The sequence below is a fragment of the Martes martes genome, assembly GCF_963455335.1.
Source record: "Martes martes genome assembly, chromosome: 2".
Taxonomy (NCBI): Eukaryota; Metazoa; Chordata; class Mammalia; order Carnivora; family Mustelidae; genus Martes; species Martes martes.
In genome coordinates this window covers 193,443,348-193,463,082 of record NC_137889.1, presented here as the reverse complement: position 1 = coordinate 193,463,082, position 19,735 = coordinate 193,443,348, and the positions used below count along the sequence as shown (strand labels likewise).

Below are 19,735 nucleotides of genomic sequence, written 5' to 3'. Positions count from 1 at the left end.
GTATCCATGTAAATGCTACAACTCAAGCCTGTTGGATATTCTAGTACTTACTACATAATATTCATGTTATTTATTTTTGGTCTTCCAAGATTTCCCTTACTTTAATGTTAGTTTAGTTTTGCATTTCAAATGAAATTTATTCTATTTTGTCAAGTATTTCTGGTTATTTTATATGGAGAATTTTTTAATTATTTAGACTTTCATGTTGCTAGAAATGAAAGCATTAATTATTTCTTTAGTGTCTGTTCCTCTATCTAAACTGCAAAATCCACGAGAATGGCAAGTGTGAATCTTGATCACTGTTAATTTTGAAACTAAGAACAGTGCCTACCACAAGAAGGTTGTTATTTAACATTTGCTAAGTAAATATTAAATTAGTATCTGGAGTGAATATTACAGCAGAACTGATAATTGAGAGGAGAGGAAGAGGCCTAGAAGGAATATGAAAGACAAATTTGTCTATTGCACGTTTCAGAAAAGAATATGGCCAATGTTAGGTGGGGCAATGATTAACATGGTAATTCACATGTAAGGAAGTGGACATTACATTGATTTTTGATCATTGTAGCATTTAGTCAATTTATTAAGCTTCATTGTGGAGAATATGTGTAGCCAACTGATATAGAGATAAAATTTTAACATTTGACTTTGTAGCCACATTAATGCATTTGGGTACTAGAAAGTTAACCCAAGTCTTTAAGTCTCATAAATTTGGAACCTTTTCTCTTTATAGGTTTATTTAATGAGATAAGGGGGTTTCTTTTTTAAAGACTTTTGTGAAGTCTAATAATAGCTAATACTTATAAGTATTATAATCATATTATACTATAATAATAGCTAATACTGTATGCTATGTACTCTTCCCAAAACTTTTGCATGTGTTAATTCACATAAACTTCATAACAATCAATTTTAATGTGAGGAGACTTAGAGAAAGATTAAGAAACAAATAACTTACTAAAGTCAAACAGTAAACGGCAGAGCTGATGTTCAAACTTTGTAGTTCTGACTTTAAAGCCAGTTATACTGAATGGTAGATATAGTGTACCATGCTTTGAAATCAAATATTTGTGGAATAACATTGTTATATATCATTAAGTATGCAAACACTATTATATGAATCTGTTCTAAAGCTAAATTCTCCAAGTGAACTTTTTAATGTTTAATCAATAAGAGTATATAAACAGAATACCATAAAATTATATTTATTTTTAATATTTTTATGGCTTTCAGGCAGGAGGGTAATGGTGTGATAGCAGATGTTGTCATGAAATTTAAATTCACTAGAAATAATAATGGAGCATCAATGAAAAGCAGAATTGAGTCTGTTTTACACCAAATACTGAATAACTCTGGAAACTTGGAAATAAACCCTTCAACTGAGCTAACATGCAAGTACCATTAATTTTTTTTTTTTACCATTTTATCCCAATACATCAACTTAACAAGTTATAATTCATGTTTTAATTTAACGAGATTGACTTTTCTTTCCTTGGAATTAAACTTTATGAAAACAATATAGTATAATTGTAGGCATAATGCCTAGTTGTCTAATATAAAACATTCTAATGTTTAAAGAATCATTTAGCATTCATATAGTAAATTTCACTAGCTAAAATTATTTTATTAATTTTCCCTCTCAACATTCCTTATGAGAGATGTTGTTGTCAGATGTTCAAACTGTAGGTATGTTATAGAAGTGGCAAATAGTTGCTCAAGGTCAGAGAACCATTTAATTAGCATTCCACCTCACCCAGAACACAGGGTGCAATTGGAAGGTATCTAATACTTGTAGAACGAAGGAGGAAATTAGAAGATTTAGCAAGACTCTTAACTCCCTTCTGAAAATATCTGTACCTCTGCCTGTCTTGAATCTATTTCCATTTTTTCCATTGCTGCCACTCTGGTCCAAGCCAACATCATTCCTGACTTGAACTACTGCACTAGCCTCCTCATTATTCTTTGTAATACTTTCTTGGCCCCTTCCAAACTACTGTCTACATAGATCAAGGAAATATTTTAAAACATAATTTCAATATTACTTAAAAGCTTCCCATGACTTCCCACAAATGAAACAAGCAAACAGATATGATCTGACATATATTTTTAGAAAAAAAAAACACAGCCTGGTAGAGTGGAGATAGACATCTTGAAAAGCGCAAAGGTGGAGGCAGGGAATCTAGATTGAAGGTTATTGTAATTGTATAGATGTCAAATGATGAAAGCACAAACAAATGGGGTAGCCAATGGGATCAGGAGGATGAGCCAAATGTAAAAGATTGTCAGAGGCTAAAAGGTACAAAATCTGAAAACCAATAAGATGTGAAAAGGACGGGAAGGGAGGAATTAGATAGAGACTCTTTCAGATTTCTAGCCACTGGTAGAAGTGGGATCATTTCCTAAAGGAGGAAACATAAAACGTAAGTAGCAAATCTGGAGTAAATTTGGTCACACTGAGTTTGAGATGGCTATAGGATGGGCAGAGAAGATGGTTCTGTAAGCAGACCTTAAATTACAACAGACAGACCTTCACTCTCTGCTATCACCATATTTTCTGTCCGGGCGCTCACACCATCTCCCTTCATGACGCACTTGCACTACCAGCCCTACTGATGGGATTACTCCACAAACATCATCCAACTCCGTGCACTTGAACCCTACACTTTCACCTGGAATAACTTTTTAATGCTTGTCTGCCCAGAAAGTTCCTTTTAGGTCTTCAAAATACAGCTCAAATATTTTTCTTACCATGATAACTCAGTGACTCTCTCAGGTAACATGATCACCCTCACCATTCTCCTCTCCCCTTTCACTTGAATTGATTTGAATGATTCCTTGATTAATTTCTAGCTGTAAATTACGTGAGGGCAGACCTCCTGTGTTTTGCTCAGTGTTATATCTGCAATACTGAGAATAGAATCAGTAGTACAGTACAGATATATCTATATATACCTACATATATATTCAAGTAAATGAAAATCTAACTTCTCTTATGCTATTTATCACATCAGATTTCAACCACTTGCTTATGTTTCTGTTTTCCCAACTAAACTGAGTGACTTGAGATCAAGAATAACTTTTAAAATAGCTTTTAAGTATCTTTTAGTGTTTGATGAGAAATTAAACATAAACTTTGATATAAATAACAATAAATTAAGGGAAAACTGTAAACACAGAGATTTCTGGGACTTACGACTCAGAGACTTTCAGCAGGTCTAAGATGAAGCCTAGAAATCTGTATCTTATCAGACCTCTGACTGATTCTGATGGTGGTTGTCTGAGGAGTACAATTAAGAAATTAAGATGAAATAATAAACACACTTATTGATCTTATTGATCTTACTCTCTATTTTTTTTTTAATACCAGCACTTACTGACCAGGATACAGTAAATATTTTCACTGAAGGTAAGTTTCAAAATTATCTTATAAAAACAATTTATCAAAATACAAATAGCAAATGGTCAAGTATTTGCACTCTTTGCCAAGGTAGCTTCTAAGGTGTTATCTTTATTCTTATTAATTCACTCCTGTGGGCCACTGTTGAGAAAAGACTGCTGATTCCACCGGCCATGGAGCGAGGTTTAGGTTTTCCCCTCCTTTTAGAAGAAGGAGGTGGCAGCAGTGACATTCTGTGTCACGTCTGACCTCAGGAAAATGTTCTTGACAGCTTTGGGAAGCTCTTCCTACCCCCGGTCTATGGTGGCACTTCTGTAGACTTATAAATTCTGTTTGGGGACACCATTAATATGGCTCCTCCTGACCACCAGAATAGCCTGCTTTGTTATTGATTTAAGTTAACCAAAAAGTAGAATTAAAAAATTATAAAAGTATTGTCAGTTTTATGTCTCTAATCTAAAGGAAGAGTCATGACTTTCCAATGTCATTCTGTGCACTCTCAGGCTAGGACAGTAGAAATATAATCCCTAGAAAACAGCTGTTTCCTTCTCTGGTGATGAAATATAGTTAGAAATTAGTTCAGTGCACCTCTATAGCTGACCTATCTCAAATCCTTAAGTGATGTTACAAGGTAATGCTACCTTTATGGGTTTCTCAACTTCATTATATATTTAATTCATACTTCTTTTTAATGAAAATATGCTTAAGTAATTTACTAAGAAATTTGGTTGAAGGATGCAACAGAGGAACTTCCGTTCTGTGTATATTCTAAATGAAAGTCGCCCTCCTCTATCTGGAAAGTCTGTTAGGAAAAAATGCCTTTGGATGGATATCCTCTTAAACAGTGTCACTACTTTAGAGCAACAGAAATTGTTGGTGGTGATTTACCTCTAATTTCTTAATAATAGACTAAAAAAAAAGGAAGTAAATCATGGAAAGGGGAATTGAGAGGACCTGAATGATCATTTCAGTTTCAGCCATTGGAGTGTTCATAGGCTTTCTCTCTTAAGATGTTTAAATCTCACTTAGATACTTAGAAACCCTCAGTTACCCTCAAGTATACTCTGTGGACCTGAAGTAACTCTTTTTTGAGGGTGCATTTGGTAATATAGAGTGAGTTATGGAGGTAGACTGGAACTTTCATGATGAGCTGGATCACCACTATGGAGATTTCTTGATAAGAACAGTTTCCCCCAACTTCAGTGTACACAGGAACCACTCATTAGAATGTAGCTTCTAGTAAGTTCTGAGGCTCTAACACACAGCATGGTGACTATGATTAATAAGACAGTATTGTATGCTTGAAAGTTGCTGACAGTATATCTTAAGCATTCTCACCACATGCACACAAGAGTTAACTATGTGAGGTGATGGAGGTGTTGGTTGTCTTGACCTTGGTAATCAACAATGTATATGTATATCAACTCACACACTATACATTTTAAAAATACAGAACTATATTTGTCAATTGTTCCACAATAACATTGGGAAGGAGGGGAATGCAGCTTCTCATTTGTTCCCTGATGTGTGCCTTAGAGTCAATTTTTTTTGTCAGCCTTGAGGGAAAATTGATAAAATTATAAGATATTTAAAGTATACAAATTATGATTTGTTATGTATATATACATATACATATACATATATCAAAAAGATTCCATCTAGTTAATATATTCATCACCTCACATATTTGTTCGCCCCCTTTTTTGTAAGAACTTTTAAATTCTATACTCTTGCAAATTTCAAATATACAATATAGTGTTATCAACTGTAGTCACCCTGTTACACACTAGATCCTCAGACCTTATTTACCTTAAAGCTGAATTTTTTTTACACTTTTACCAAATTCTCCCCATTTCCTCCACCCTCCAGCTCCTAGCAACTACTTTCTACTCTTTCTTTCTAGGAACTTGACTATTTTTTTAAGATTCTACAGCATATAAGTGGTACCATGCATTATTTATCTGGCTTATTTTACTTACCAGATACCTTCCAGTTCATCCATGTTGTTGCAAACAATAGGGTTCCTTCTTTTTTAAGGATGAATAATATCCCTGTGTGTGGGTATATGTGTGTGTGTGTGTAAATATATATATATATATTGTGTATATGTGTATATATATATATACACACACACATATATGTGTGTGTATATATGTGTGTATATATATATATATATATATACACACACAGAGAGAGAGAGAGAGGGAGGGAGACATTCCTTTGACCCACTGCTCCACTGATAGACCCTTAGGTTATTTCCACACAGTCTCAATATTTCTAATAAACTTATAAACTTCCAGGGTATGCCCATATTGCAGGTCCACAGACCACACTTTTGAATTGCAAAGCTAAAGAGAAGACGAAAATTTCCTAGTGAACTTCTGGCCCAAGGTCTTACATCCAGCACTAACCCATCTTAACTTCCATTCATGAGAAACTCCAGAGAACTCTGAAGGCTCTCCAGAACTCGAAGCCTCTATCTCAAGTTCGGAAATATTCTCTAAAATGCAGTCTACAGTCGACAGGAGTCACATAAGTACTCTAAAAAATAACATACTGATCATGCTTTTGGAAAGGTTAACATGTTCTGGGGAAGAACACATGAAACACAGAAAAGTCGTAAAAGATGGAGAGATTCTAGCAGCACCTCCCAAATGTAAATGAGTCACGACCTTCCCAGCCCATTCATGTTCTTTTCTCATTAGGCTGTGGGGCCCGTCCAGACCTAATAACGTTGTCTGAGGAGAGGATCACAGGAGGCACTCAGGCGGAGGAAGGAGACTGGCCGTGGCAAGTCAGTCTACAGGTGAATAATGTTCACCACTGCGGCGGCATCCTGATCAGCAGCACGTGGATCCTGACGGCAGCTCACTGCTTCAGAAGGTGAGGCCGCAGCTTACCTACCCATCTGGGAACAGCTAGGAGAGACATATACAGAAGAACGCCACCCAAACCCCAAGGATGGAACATAACTGGATTGTGCTCAAAATAATTGGATACAAAAAAAAATTATGAGTCTTTTCTTCCTATCTATCATAGCAAAAATATTTTTTTTTTTCTCCTTCACCTTGCTAATTTGATCCTATTTTTCTGTTTCAGGTAATAGTATGCCATCATGGTAAAGAACAATGATTTATATGTCAGAATGTTTAATTTAAATCCTAGCTATGAAAGCTTGAGAAAATTATTGAAGCTTTATAAGCCCCTTTTTTCCCCCCAAGTTAGGAACCTACTATTATCTATGTTTTAGTGTTTTTGATAGGGTCAAATACATTAATCTAAACATATGTCAAATGTTAGCAAAATGAATTGCTATAGGAAATTTTCACATTATATCATGTAAGCTGATCAACAGACTGATGGCTGATCCAAGACTGTCCTATGCTATTAACTCATTCTTTCAAAACAATTATTGAATATCTACTATGAGCACAGTGTTACCATAGCAGCTAGTTAAACATTGCCTGTACTTTAAAGGAGCCTACATTCTAATGTTAGAGATAAACATGCATAAAAATAATGATCAAGAATAGTGAGCAGCATAAACAAAATGAATTTAAACAACTTACAAAAAATTCTTCATTGATGTAACTGAAGGCTATTGCTAACATGAGGGTAACAATCTGCCAGTGGAGAGTAGGATGCATAAACTTACTCAGAATAGAAGGACTTTAGACTCAGATGACTAAAATCTATTAGGGACAGACACGCCTTATTATTAGAGCATCCTAGACCCCTACAGTTGCTGGGAACTAAACTCTAAACGTTCACTCAGAAAAGTGAAGATGATCTAAATCAAATGTGCCTCTGACCATATCTATTTTCCTCTCAGACTCACTGAATATCCACAGTCTAAAATCCAATTTACCACATACCTAAAGCCCTCCTCTCCAATCAACCCAGACTTATTTCTCAAAGCATGAACCTTGAGCTCCAGCCAGGTTAAGTTATTCTCTTCCCCCGAAATCTACCCATTTTTTCAGGTTTAGGAACATTGTGCACTAATCATGATAAACTTTACTCTCTCTTAACAGTTTTGTAACAGGCACTGTATTATGCAACAGTACCCTCAAATCTGCAAAGAACTTCTTACAAATAGTGAAGATTTTTCAGAATTCCAATGGGAAAAAATGGAGGAAGGGATAGTAACATTTAACGGAGAAGAAGCAAATTGAGCAAATGCTCTTTAACCTGAAAAAGTAGGCAGAATCAAGGGATAGAGAATAATAGAATCTGGCTGGAGCTCAAGGTTTAATGTTTATTCCCACCTGAAAGGCCAAAGAAAAATGGCACTAATTGATTTTAATCACCTTTGAGTGTGGGAACCAGGAATGCAAATACTTGCGTTAATTAAGGATGTACTATAAACTGTACTGGATTCAAAGCCTTAGACAGACTCAAACACCAAAGCTAAGTAAAGGATATCACTATAATGAAAGCCATTGTTATAAATATTGTCAATGATTACCAAAGGAACTCATGGTTTTAAATGCTTGGAACATCTTCTTTCCTGCTTTGTCAAAGTTTAATTGACCACATAATTCTGGGCTCATTTCTGAGTTTTCTGTTCTGTTTTATTGATCTCTTTGTCTATTCTTGTGCCAGTACCATACTGTTTCGATTACTACAGCTTTGTAATATAACTTGAAGTCCAGAATTGTGATTACTCCAGCTTTTCTTTTTTACTTTTTAATTTTATTTTTTTTTCAGTGTTCCAAGATTCATTGTTTATGTACCACACGCAGGGCTCCATGCAATACATGCCCTCCTTAATACCCACCACCAGGCTCACCCATCCCTCCACCCTCTTCCCCTCTAAAACCCTCAGTTTTTTTCTCAGAGTCCACAGTCTCTCATGATTCATCTCCCCCTCTGATTTCTCCCTCTTCAGTTTTCCCTTCCTTCTCCTAATGTCCTCCATGCTATCCCTTAGGTTCCACAAGTAAGTGAATCCATATGATAATTGACTTTCTTTGCTTGACTTATTTCATTCAGCATAAGCTCCTCCAGCCCCATCCATGTTGATACAAAAGTTGGGTAGTCATCCTTTCTGATGGAGGCATAATACTCCATTGTATATATGGACCATATCTTCTTTATCCATTCGTATATATGAACCATATCTTCTTTATCCATTCATCCGTTGAAGAGCATCTTGGCTCTTTCCACAGTTTGGTGACTGTGGCCATTGTTGCTATGAACACTGGGGTACAAATGTCCCTTCTTTTCACTACATCAGTATCTTTGGGGTAAATATCCAGTAGTGCAATTGCAGGGTCCTAGGGAAGCTCTATTTTTAATCTCTTAAGGAATCTCCACACTGTTTCCCAAAGTGGCTGCACCAGTTTGCATTCCCACCAACAGTATAAGAGGGTTCCCCTTTCACCACATCCTCTCCAATACTTGTTGTTTACTGTCTTGTTAATTTTGGCCATTCTAACTGGTGTAAGGTGGTATCTCAATGTGTTTTTTATTTGAATCTCCCTGATGGCTAATGGTGATGAACATTTTTTCATGTGTCTGTTGGTCATTTGTATGCCTTCTTTGGAGAAGTGTCTGTTCATGTCTTCTGCCCATTTTTTGACTTGATTGTCTGTTTCTTGGGTGTTGAGTTTGAGAAGTTCTTTATAGATCCTGGATATCAGCCCTTTGTCTGTAGTGCCATTTGCAAATATCTTCTCCCATTCCGTGGGTTGCCTCTTTGTTTTGTTGACTGTTTCCTTTGCTGTGCAGAAGCTTTTGATCTTGATGACGTCCCAAAAGATCATTTTCACTTTTGTTTCCTTTGCTTTTGGAGACAGAAATCAGTTGCCTTCTTATACACTAACAATCAAAATATGGAAAGGGAAATTAGAGAATTGATTCCATTTACTATAGCACCAAGAACCATAAAATACTCAGGAATTAAACTAACCAAAGAGGTAAAGGATCTGTACTCATGAAAGAAATTGAAGAAGACAAAAAAAGATGGAAAAGCATTCCATGCTCCTGGATCAGAAGAATAAACATTGTTAAAATTTCTATACTGCCTAGAGCAATCTATACTTTCAATGCCATCTCGATCAAAATTTCACCAGCATTTTTCAAGGTGCTGAAACAAACAATCCTAAAATTTGTATGGAACCAGAAGAGACCCTGAATTGCTAAGGAAACATTGAAAAGGGAAAACAAAACTGGAGGCATCACGTTACCTTATTTCAAGCTTTACTACAAAGCTGTGATCACCAAGACAGCATAGCATGGTACTGGTACAAAAACAGGCACATAGACTAGTGGAACAGAGTAGAGAGCCCAGATATGGACCCACAACCCTATGGTCAACTAATCTTTGACAAAGCAGGAAAAGATATACAGTGGGAAAAAGACAGTGTCTTCAATAAATGGTGCTGGGGAAATTGGACAATTATATATAGAAGAATGAAACTTGACCATTGTATTACACCATACACAAAGATAAACTCGAAATGGATAAAAGACCTCAAAGTGAGGCAGGTATATAGACATTTTAACAATATTTGCTCTTCCAGTCCATGAGCATGGAATGTCTTTGCATTTCTTTGTGTCATCTTCAATTTCTTTCATCAGTGTTTTATAGTTTTCAGAGTATAGGTCTTTCACCTCTTTGGTTAGGTTTATTCCTAGGTATCTTCCTGTTTTTGGTGAAATTATAAATGGGATTGATTCCCTAATTTCTCTTTCTGATGATTCATTACTGTTGTATAGAAATACAACAGATTTCTGTATGTTAATTTTGTAGCCTGCAACTTTACTGAATTCGTCTATCAGTTCTAGCAGTTTTTTTGGTGGAGTCTTTGAGGTTTTCTAGACATGGTATAATGTCATCTGCAAATAATGAAAGTTGTGCTTCTTCCTTGCTGATTCAGATGCCTTTTGTCTTTTTTTGTCTGATTGCTATAGCATAGTTATTTATATTTTTAATCCCAGACACTCATACTGTTTCTTATACAAAGTAGACACTTAATAATGACTCTAACTAATAAAAATAATAGTTATCTTCATTGAATGCTTACTTTGTGCACCAAATACTGTGCTTGACACACTTGTCTCAATACTTACAAACTGAGCAAGAGCATATCAACAATCACATTTTATGCACAAATAAGCTAAGAATTAGAGATATGAAATAAATTGCCCTGAATAATGCTGTTAATGTATGGCATGGCCAAGATTTAAATCTAAAAGTAACTTTTTCCAAAATCATGCTCTTCTTCACATGCTGGATGAAAAAAAAGGGAGGGAAGAAAGAGATGAAGAATATCTTTAGAATCTTCTCTGTAGAAAAACAATTATCATATGATCTCTCTGATATGAGGAATTTGGGAGGCAGGATGGAGGGTTGTGGGGGATAGGGAGGGAAAAAATGAAATAAGATGGGATCAGGAGGGAGACAAACCATAAGAGACTCTTAATCTCACAAAACAAACTGAGGGTTTCTGGGGGGAGGGGGAAAGGGAAAGGATGGTTGGGGAGGCTGTGTGCTATGGTGAATGCTGTGAAATGTGTAAGCCTGATGATTCACAGGCCTATACCCCAGGGGCAAATAATACATTATATGTTAATTTTTTAAATAAATAAATAAATAAACAATAAATAAAATCTTTAAAAAAAGAATCTTCTCTGTAAAGAACCTGAACAAAAGAAGTTCAAGATGAAAAATGTGTGTAATTTGCTTACTGTAAACTACTTTTCTCATTAGGATTTTTAACTAGCATTCTTCTTACGTAAGTTACTGTACCTTATAAAATTATTTCCTGGACATATATGTTTTTATTTCTGTATCAACTCTATCTAAATTCCACAAAACTCTTACATTGTTATGTGGTTACATTTTATTTTTATTCAACCTTAGGAGCAACACTGAGTTATTCAACCCCCAATTTACAGATCCTTTAGATAAATGATCATTCATTACTAGCTATGTAATCCAGAAATATACACCAAAGAGATACTGGTCAAATAGTTGCTAGCTGGTGACAAGAAGGACAAACACAAAATTCAAATATTCAAAACACTCACAAATTCCCTTTCAAATTATATTTTCTTTTTTTTTTTTTTTTTTTTTTTTTAGCCAATCTAATCCTCGTGTATGGACTGCCACCTTTGGTGTTTCGATAACATTTCCTAAACAGAGAAGAAGAATAAGGACTATTTTAATCCATAACAATTATAACCCTGCAACTCATGAAAATGATATTGCAGCTATCCAACTTGATGGAGGCATCAGTTTTACCAAAGATATCCATAGGGTGTGTCTCCCAGAGGCTACCCAGAATATTCCACCTGGTTCTTCTGCTTATGTGACAGGATGGGGATCTTCAGAATTTGGTGGTAAGTGCCTCAGGAAAATTAAAAAACAACAACAACAATAACAAAACCCCCTGGCACTTGCTGTTATGTAATTTTTTTTAGATTAGGGAACACCTGAAGGACATGTTCTATGGAAGGAACAATCTTATATTCGAAGAGTCCAAGCTCTAGTTATTACTGGGTTTCCTCAGCAAAGCAAAGCAATGTCCCTACAAACTATGGGGAATTCTCAAACATAGTGATAAGGATATGTAAACCAAAGTGATGAGGAAACATGAGTTCTTCAATGATCCAGGGACTCTGTAGATCTCAAATGTCTCCCCTATAAGGAACATTTTTTTAAAAATTGAAAAGAAGCTTTGGATAGGTATTCTCTAAGGGTATTAACAACCATTAAGGTATTCTGAGATGAAATGAATCTTGCCTCTAGAGCAAGAAACTCCATATATACATAAGCATTGCTCACTCTTGCTTATTGAATAAATAAAATAGGCATAAAAATGAGGGCAACATGAAGGAACAAATAGGGCCATGGTGAAAATGAGAATATCAGCCAGGGTGTGGAAGGAGAGCATTAACAACTTCCACATGCTTCAGCTCACGTTGTAGATTGTATCTCCAAGGAATAATATGAAGGCTTAATTGTCCTAGAAAATATCTCATTGTGTTTTTATGACCCAAAGTAATGTGGTAAAATAGATAAAATGTGTACCAATCACAAAAATGGCAGTGCCACTTTGCAGGAACATCAACATACAATAAATTAGTGCTTTAGTCTTGAAACCAGACTGGTTTCTCTTTCAATTGCTAGATTAAAGGTTCTTCAATATGTTATTTTTTCAATTCAAAGTCGGTCAGTGAATAATTTGAATACTACTAGTCAACAGCAGATTTGTTTTGCTTTCAAGGTCTAAGGGGCACTGCATCACAAAGATAAAGCAAGAAAATAAAATTGATCAGTGTACAGGGGTTATTCTACTCTACTGCAGGAATCAACTTACATCTTCAATAGACTCCTTCGCTGAATAAGAAATAGTGCTTGGGATACATTTATTCCTTCCCCTATTTCCATAGAGTTATTAATTTATCAATTTTGTTATTCGTTTGCTTTTATACTTCACAGGTAACACGGTTTCAGATCTACGGCAAGCACGGGTCAGAATAATAAGTAATGACGTATGTAATGCACCAATTAGTTATAATGGAGCCGTCTCGCCTGGAATGCTATGTGCTGGTCTACCTCAAGGCGGAGTGGATGCATGCCGGGTAAGTTCATGACAATGTTATCACATCGTTATCTAAGTTTATAAGTACTTACTAGCCTGTGACACTGTGCTAGGCATAGAGGTAACATAATTATAATACACAGCCCTGATCCTCTAAAAATTTGTTATCTAGATTTTCTAATTGAAACTCTCTTATGAAGGTGATCCAACACTAATTTTGAGAAACTGAATTCCAGACCGTTTAACCAGCAAAGCTCAAGAACAAGACAGAACTGCATTTGAACTCCTTAACCTTTTTATTTTATTTTATTTTTTTATTAACATATAATGTCCTTAACCTTTATGACTAATCTTTTATCCATAAATTGGGGATAAGAGTAGTACAGAATTTTTTAGGTAACATTAAAGAGCAGATGAAGATTAACTGCGTCGCATGTGCTAAACAACAAAGAAATCTCAGCCATCTCAGCTATTTTTACTGTTGTTAACCTAGACCATGACCACTGATGTTAATAACCGCAATCTCTGAAAAAATACATAATTTCAATCTCAAACTCTCAGTCACTCTAAAGGTTTAAATAAATTAATCACTCATATAAGAGTCATAGACAGTAATTGATTTTAAAATATAAGAAACAGCTGAATATCAGCACCTTAAAGATAGAAAATGTACACAAAAAGCTTAGTTATTTGAGTCACAACAGTGTCCATAACTGTAAAACAGCACAAATGAGGGGGGAAAACTATTGAGATCTTCCTATCATTTTCACCAAACATAAAAATGCAAATAATTATGAAATCTTTAAGTAATTAGAACATGGTTTAATACTAAGATTTTTAATTAAATTATTTAAAAAATTAGTGTGGTTATGTCCTTCAGTAGATTTTAATCTAATGTCTGAAACCCCATTTAGTAGAAGCAGCAACTACTTACTGTCAGAAATTACATTTTTGGAAATTTAAGAAAAATTAATCTTTCTTGAGGAAACTGCTGCTGTTTTCTAGAGCAAATTGTATGCAGAAAAATCAGGTTTATTCTTTCCTCAAATATTACTGGCTTTTATATTTAGTGTTCACATTCTTGAAAAAGTAGATAAGAAGTAGCTCTTCCACAGTTTTTTCAAAGATCCCAATCTGTGGGCTCTTTCCCAAAACTAAACATTTTTTTAATGATTGCAAGATATGTGTAAATTGAGAGGAACTGCTTATCAATTTTCAAAATACCATTAACTACCCATGGGCTTTTTTCCTTTAAGTGGAGATGTCTTCGTGGTAGAGAACACTTACTCATGCTTTCCTCAAGATCCCCCTTACCTTCGGCATGCACAAATTCTGCTCTTCCCCTCAAGCCTAGATCAAGCCTTAGCTCATCATGAAAATTTCCTTGTGTGTTCCACTCCGGACAAAGTAATTTTCAACAATACATAAAGGTTTTGTTTCAAAAAGAAATGGCACTTTACAAAAGAGCTTATGAGATCAGTTACTTATTTCCTTCCTTCCTTCCTTCCTTCATTCATTCACTCATTCAAAGAAAATGTATGAATTACTTTCTGTCCACCAGATACTGTGCAGGCACAGCAAGGTGTTCCTAGCACTCATCAAAGTTATAGTCTAGAAGAGAGAACACAAGCTTAGATGACTGCACATTAAGGCAGTGAAGCTGTCCAGATACAGGGAAAATTACACATCCCTCTTCATTTACCATCTGTTTGCCCACTCTTGGTAAGACATTATGCAGATACTTACTAGAAAGAAAAAACTGCAACAAAAACTCAATGATGAGAAAGCATGGAGAACGGGTTAACTGGAGCACAAACACATAACCCGGAGGACGCAGGTGCCAATCAGCTCGAGGCAGTGCCTGCCATGCAAGCTGGTGATTCACACCCTGACCTTCTCCCCATCTGGACCAGTAGCTAAGTAGGTACGAAGAGCTAGCTACTAAGAGTCGTCAAATGAATAGCAAACTACTCTAAAAGCACCTTTGGTAATAGCTGACTTTTATTAGTACAGACTGTATGCTGGCTATACAGTAAGTGTTGTATATGTAAAACTCTCTTAAACATACAGAAACGAAACAAAACAAAAAAAAAATACAGAAACATCATTCACAGGTGAGGAAACAGGCAGAGGGAGCGAGCATTAAACAGCTTACTGAAGGTCATATGGCTGACAAGTAGAGGATTCCAACCCAGGCTATCTAACTCCAGAACCCACCCACTTAACCGATCGAGCAGCATGTAAAACGGACTAAAGTTGTCTCCCCACCTAGATTACTGCATTTGGAAATATATGTTGATTGGTTGGTTATAATTGGTGAGTAAGTATTTCATAAGGAGTGTTTTACTCATTGCCATATAATTTTTTTTGATAATTCACCAAAGAATCCTTTTTGATGTTACATTATGCATCAGACACCATGCAGTACTATGAATAGGAAGACAAAAGAGATTTATGAAGACTCCTCACCCAGAGAATATTTCCTTAGCATCTCCTGTGAGCTAGAAGCTTAGGGTACAGCAGCGTCCAGCACAGGTGTGCCTTCCATGGCAGACCTTATAGAATAGCCTGAAAAACTGACACTGAATAAGTATCCTCCGTGCTGTGATTTTGGCAGCAACGTGTGGCTGCCACGAGGGCAACTGAATCAAGGGACTAAGTTCAAACAGACCCAAAATGTGCTTGTATAAAGTAATACAGAAGCGGTGAAGGAGATACACACAGGACGTGGGAACATAGGCAGTGAGAAACTAACCCAGCCCAAAGCCAGAAGGGGTGGCAGTGGGAGGGGGAAGACACAGGCCATGGAAGGCTTCCTGGAGGAGGTAAAGTCGGGGATGGGAAGCCATCAGCCGGGCAACTGAGGACAGTCTGGGAAACACACTTCTCATCTTTTCACGAATGCTGAAGGAACGAGTGTTCTTGAAGGATTTCAGTAATATTCACTTGGAAAGTGGTATAGTATTTCAACACAGTATAATATTTCAACAGAAAATGTCAGACTAAATTTACTGTGGTAATGGGTGTGACTTCTACTGACATAGAAATAAACTCCTTAATACTTTAGGGTTGCCTAACACTTCATCATTGTGTTTCCTTCAGGGTGACTCTGGTGGCCCACTCGTTCAAGAGGACTCACGGCGGCTTTGGTTCCTCGTGGGGATAGTAAGCTGGGGGGATCAGTGCGGTCTGCCAGATAAGCCAGGAGTGTATACCCGAGTGACAGCCTATCGTGACTGGATAACTGAGAAAACTGGGGTCTAGCGCAATGAATGCATCTCTGTGGCAAAGTCTGTATGCCGGTGTATATCTAAAATTCCAAAGCTTTCCTTTTCAGGAGGAAAAGAGACTCGAAGTGCCCTGTTTTAATATCCTGTTCCAGAATATGGTTTCACAAACACTATCTGTTCTTTATTACACGGATCCTATGTGTTCTCAAGAAAGCTGTATGAAAATTGCATTGTATTGTGGCTGTGGGGCAGAGGAAACACGTAAGCTAGTTACAGAGTTAACAGTTTTACTGCAGTTGTGATAAGAGACAGTAATGAGAAAAACAGGTACCCTGGGAGTAGACTTCAGAGGAATCTGGACAAATCTGCAGGGTCAGAGGAGTCTTCTCTAAAAAGTCTCACTGAAACTGGGCCAAGTATAGAAATTCGCAAAGGAGAAGTGGCAGAGTAACATTCAAGACAGAAAGAATAGCATGAGGCAAGAAAAATAGTATTTATTTGAAATTTCTGGTTATGCAATATTCTGTAGGTGGTATTAGTCCGAGAATTAAATATGGGAAGTCACTGTACAATCCTACAGCAATCTTAATTATCCTATAAAAACACACTCCCATAGAACTGATGAATATCAGACATTTAAGATCAAAGGTAAAACAGTCACTCCTCAACTGAGACCCAATAAATTATAACTTTATGATGGCTTATATTAAAAATATCCTTCATCTATATGAGAGAATGTATTTCCTCCATAAACTGATGAAATACACCTACACAACCTTCTCAGCTAACTTACAACTACACAGTGCTTTTGAACAACTAAATAGGGTAATAAATACTCCTTTGAACAACTAAATATCAACTAAATAGGAGTAATCATAAGAACTAAAGATCACCCAGAGGCTGTCATTTTTGAGAATTTAAGGATCCTCAATAGCTAAATACAAGTAATGAATTTTGTCATATGGGAAGAATTGCTTTGCAAAGAGAAAGGTTAAATGGTATAATTTTAATAGAATTATCCTAGAAAAGGAACTTTTCCCTCTCTTCCTATTTCTACTTTTCTCTCCCTTACACACACATCACCAAAGAACATAAATAAAATCCATTAAAATTCAATGGCACAGCAATTTATGTAGTCTGAATCACGATGTAACTGAATTTTTATGGGATCCTCGCATTGACTAAAGCTGGGTTACGCATGTGTCAGGGCTTCTCCCTTCTGAAAGCTAACACAACACCTGGGTATCAGAACTCGACGTGCGTTGTGATGCAAACTTCTTGTATGTCCTCATGAAAATTGTGAACAAACTATAATGCAGTGATGTACTTTTAAGGAAAAGAAGTTGAAAATTTAACCAACCTGATGAAATGTACAAGTTGTTAGTACACCTTACTTCAAATAAACTTTTTTTTTCAGTTGCTTCCATTGACATTTTACTACAAAATCTCTATTAAGCACGCATTTACAGGGACGATTTCTCTATAACTTCCTACATGAATGTCACTTACATTGTTTTTCTTTCATGTGGCTTGACCTAACAAATTGTTAGATGTTTAGCTTATTCATTTTTTTTCTTTGTATTGTCAGACTCTTTTAAAACTATTTCCCTACCTAAGTATTTAGGGAAATTATGATTATGAAGGATGGTCCAATTTATTTCATTGGATCTTCAACAAGAGAATTGCTAAGTAGACTCTAAAGGCTTGGCCCTTTCTGCTGCCTTATAATCAAGCTCTGTAACTGAGGCAAGCATCCAGCTTGACACTCCCTGGCTTTACTGTGACAACATTAAACTGGTAATTTAGAGTAAGCCTCAAGGGGAGTGTGTTTTCTGTATGGATGTGTGTGTGTGTGTGTGTGTGTGTGTGTGTGTGTGTGTATGCCCTCACATAATCATATTTTTTACTCCTATATGTTGAAAGCTATATAGAGTACTTATTTAGCAGAAAATAGAACAAATTCAATTTATTGAAAATAAAATATATAACAATTGTTTATTTTTTTAAGATTTTTATTTATTTATTTGACAGACAGAGATCACAAGTAGGCAGAGAGGCAGGCAGAGAGAGGGAAGCAGGCTCCCCGCTGAGCAGAGAACCCGATGTGGGGCTTGATCCCAGGACCCTGAGATCATGACCTGAGCCGAAGGCAGAAGCTTAAACCACTGAGCCACCCAGGTGCCCCACAAATGTTTATTTTTATGAAGAGATATTTGAATACCAGAACACCTATTTAAGAGCTTCTTTTTTTTTCTTTATTTTTAATGTACTGATGGGTTCCATTTCCTGAGAACTAAGTAACTCCATGAAAGCAATTTTGTGTATTTGGGGGAAGAGTAGTAATTCATAAATCCTTTCAGTTCTTATAAAAAAAAATCATTCTGCAAGCTCTGGCAAAAATTTTCTAGCACCCTAATTCAGTGCCAGAAAAAAGTTATTAATACCACGGAAACCCTGTTCAGAATATAGAAAACACAGACTAACCAGGAAAAAAAAAAAAAAAAAAAAAAAGCAAACAAAGTAAATATTTGATGTTTAAACCGAATCCTCTTGGGTTTAAAATAGTAAGCAGAGCAATGAAAAGACAATTATCCAAGGAAGTTTAGAGCAAACAATTGGTTGTTTATTGCACTGTTTGGAGGTCTTAATTACAGAGTATAGATCATTCATTTAACAACTTTACTGAGCCCTGCTATGTTCTAGGCTCTCTACTAGACACTAATAACATTAAGATAAATAGGACATAGTACCTACACGTAGGACACCCAGAGAATGGAGGTATTGATAAACATGTAATATAACTTGATGGATGCATTGATAAAGGGTAAGATATTTATTACAGGATAACAAAAGAAGGATGGAGGTCCTAGAAGATTCAGGAGAAATGTTTTTTAATATCAAAAGTGACTCTTCCAGAGCATTGATGTGCCATGATAATAATTACTATAATGTTTATATGAGAATGGAACAAAGAACTTCTCAGATTGTTTACCTAAATCTGTCACAGGCTCTAATTTACATGATTCAATTGCTATTTTCTAGTTTGCCTAACATTTAACCGTTCAAACAGATCCAGATAGGTTTTTTTCTTTATTTTTTTCGTATGTCTGTATAATCCAAATCCCAAAACACTGTCCTTCTCATTTCTAATCAATCAGTTTGATCAATTTCCTATGGGGGAAACGGGTCATTTCCCAGCATACTTCTAGTGATTAATTTCTGAAAGAATCAGTTTTCTTTTGAAGGAAGAGGTCCCTTATCAAGAGAAATACTGAAGCAGAAGCTGGATGATCACCACCAGAAATGTTTTGGAGGATTTCTGTCATGAGTTAGGCTTAAAAACAGACCATTTCCATGGTCCCCTCCAGGCTAAGATTCTACCCACAATTAAGGAAATAGTTTTGAGGGAGCATAAAAGTCTTTGAGAGAAAGAGGAATTGCAGAGCATTGGGACAGTGTTTATTTAACCTGGTGCACAACCATGAAACAAATCATCTAGAAAGGACAAAAGTTAGAAGAAGGGAGGCAAGTCAGAAGACTCTTGCAATAATCCA

General features: G+C 36.0%; 1 protein-coding gene across 1 annotated transcript in view; it reads left to right on the top strand.

Moving 5' to 3' along the window:
- The window catches only part of LOC308338373 (transmembrane protease serine 11D-like), a gene marked incomplete at both ends in the record, with an annotated part of 56,231 nt that extends 40,016 nt beyond the window's left edge, over positions 1-16,215 (top strand). Inside the window, 6 exons of the mRNA XM_080796371.1 lie at positions 1,234-1,391; positions 3,368-3,406; positions 6,103-6,280; positions 11,487-11,746; positions 12,849-12,991; positions 16,054-16,215. Coding sequence (XP_080652497.1) covers positions 1,234-1,391; positions 3,368-3,406; positions 6,103-6,280; positions 11,487-11,746; positions 12,849-12,991; positions 16,054-16,215 — 940 coding nt within the window. The remainder of the gene's footprint in view (positions 1-1,233; positions 1,392-3,367; positions 3,407-6,102; positions 6,281-11,486; positions 11,747-12,848; positions 12,992-16,053) is intronic.
- Positions 16,216-19,735: the final 3,520 nt, after the last annotated feature.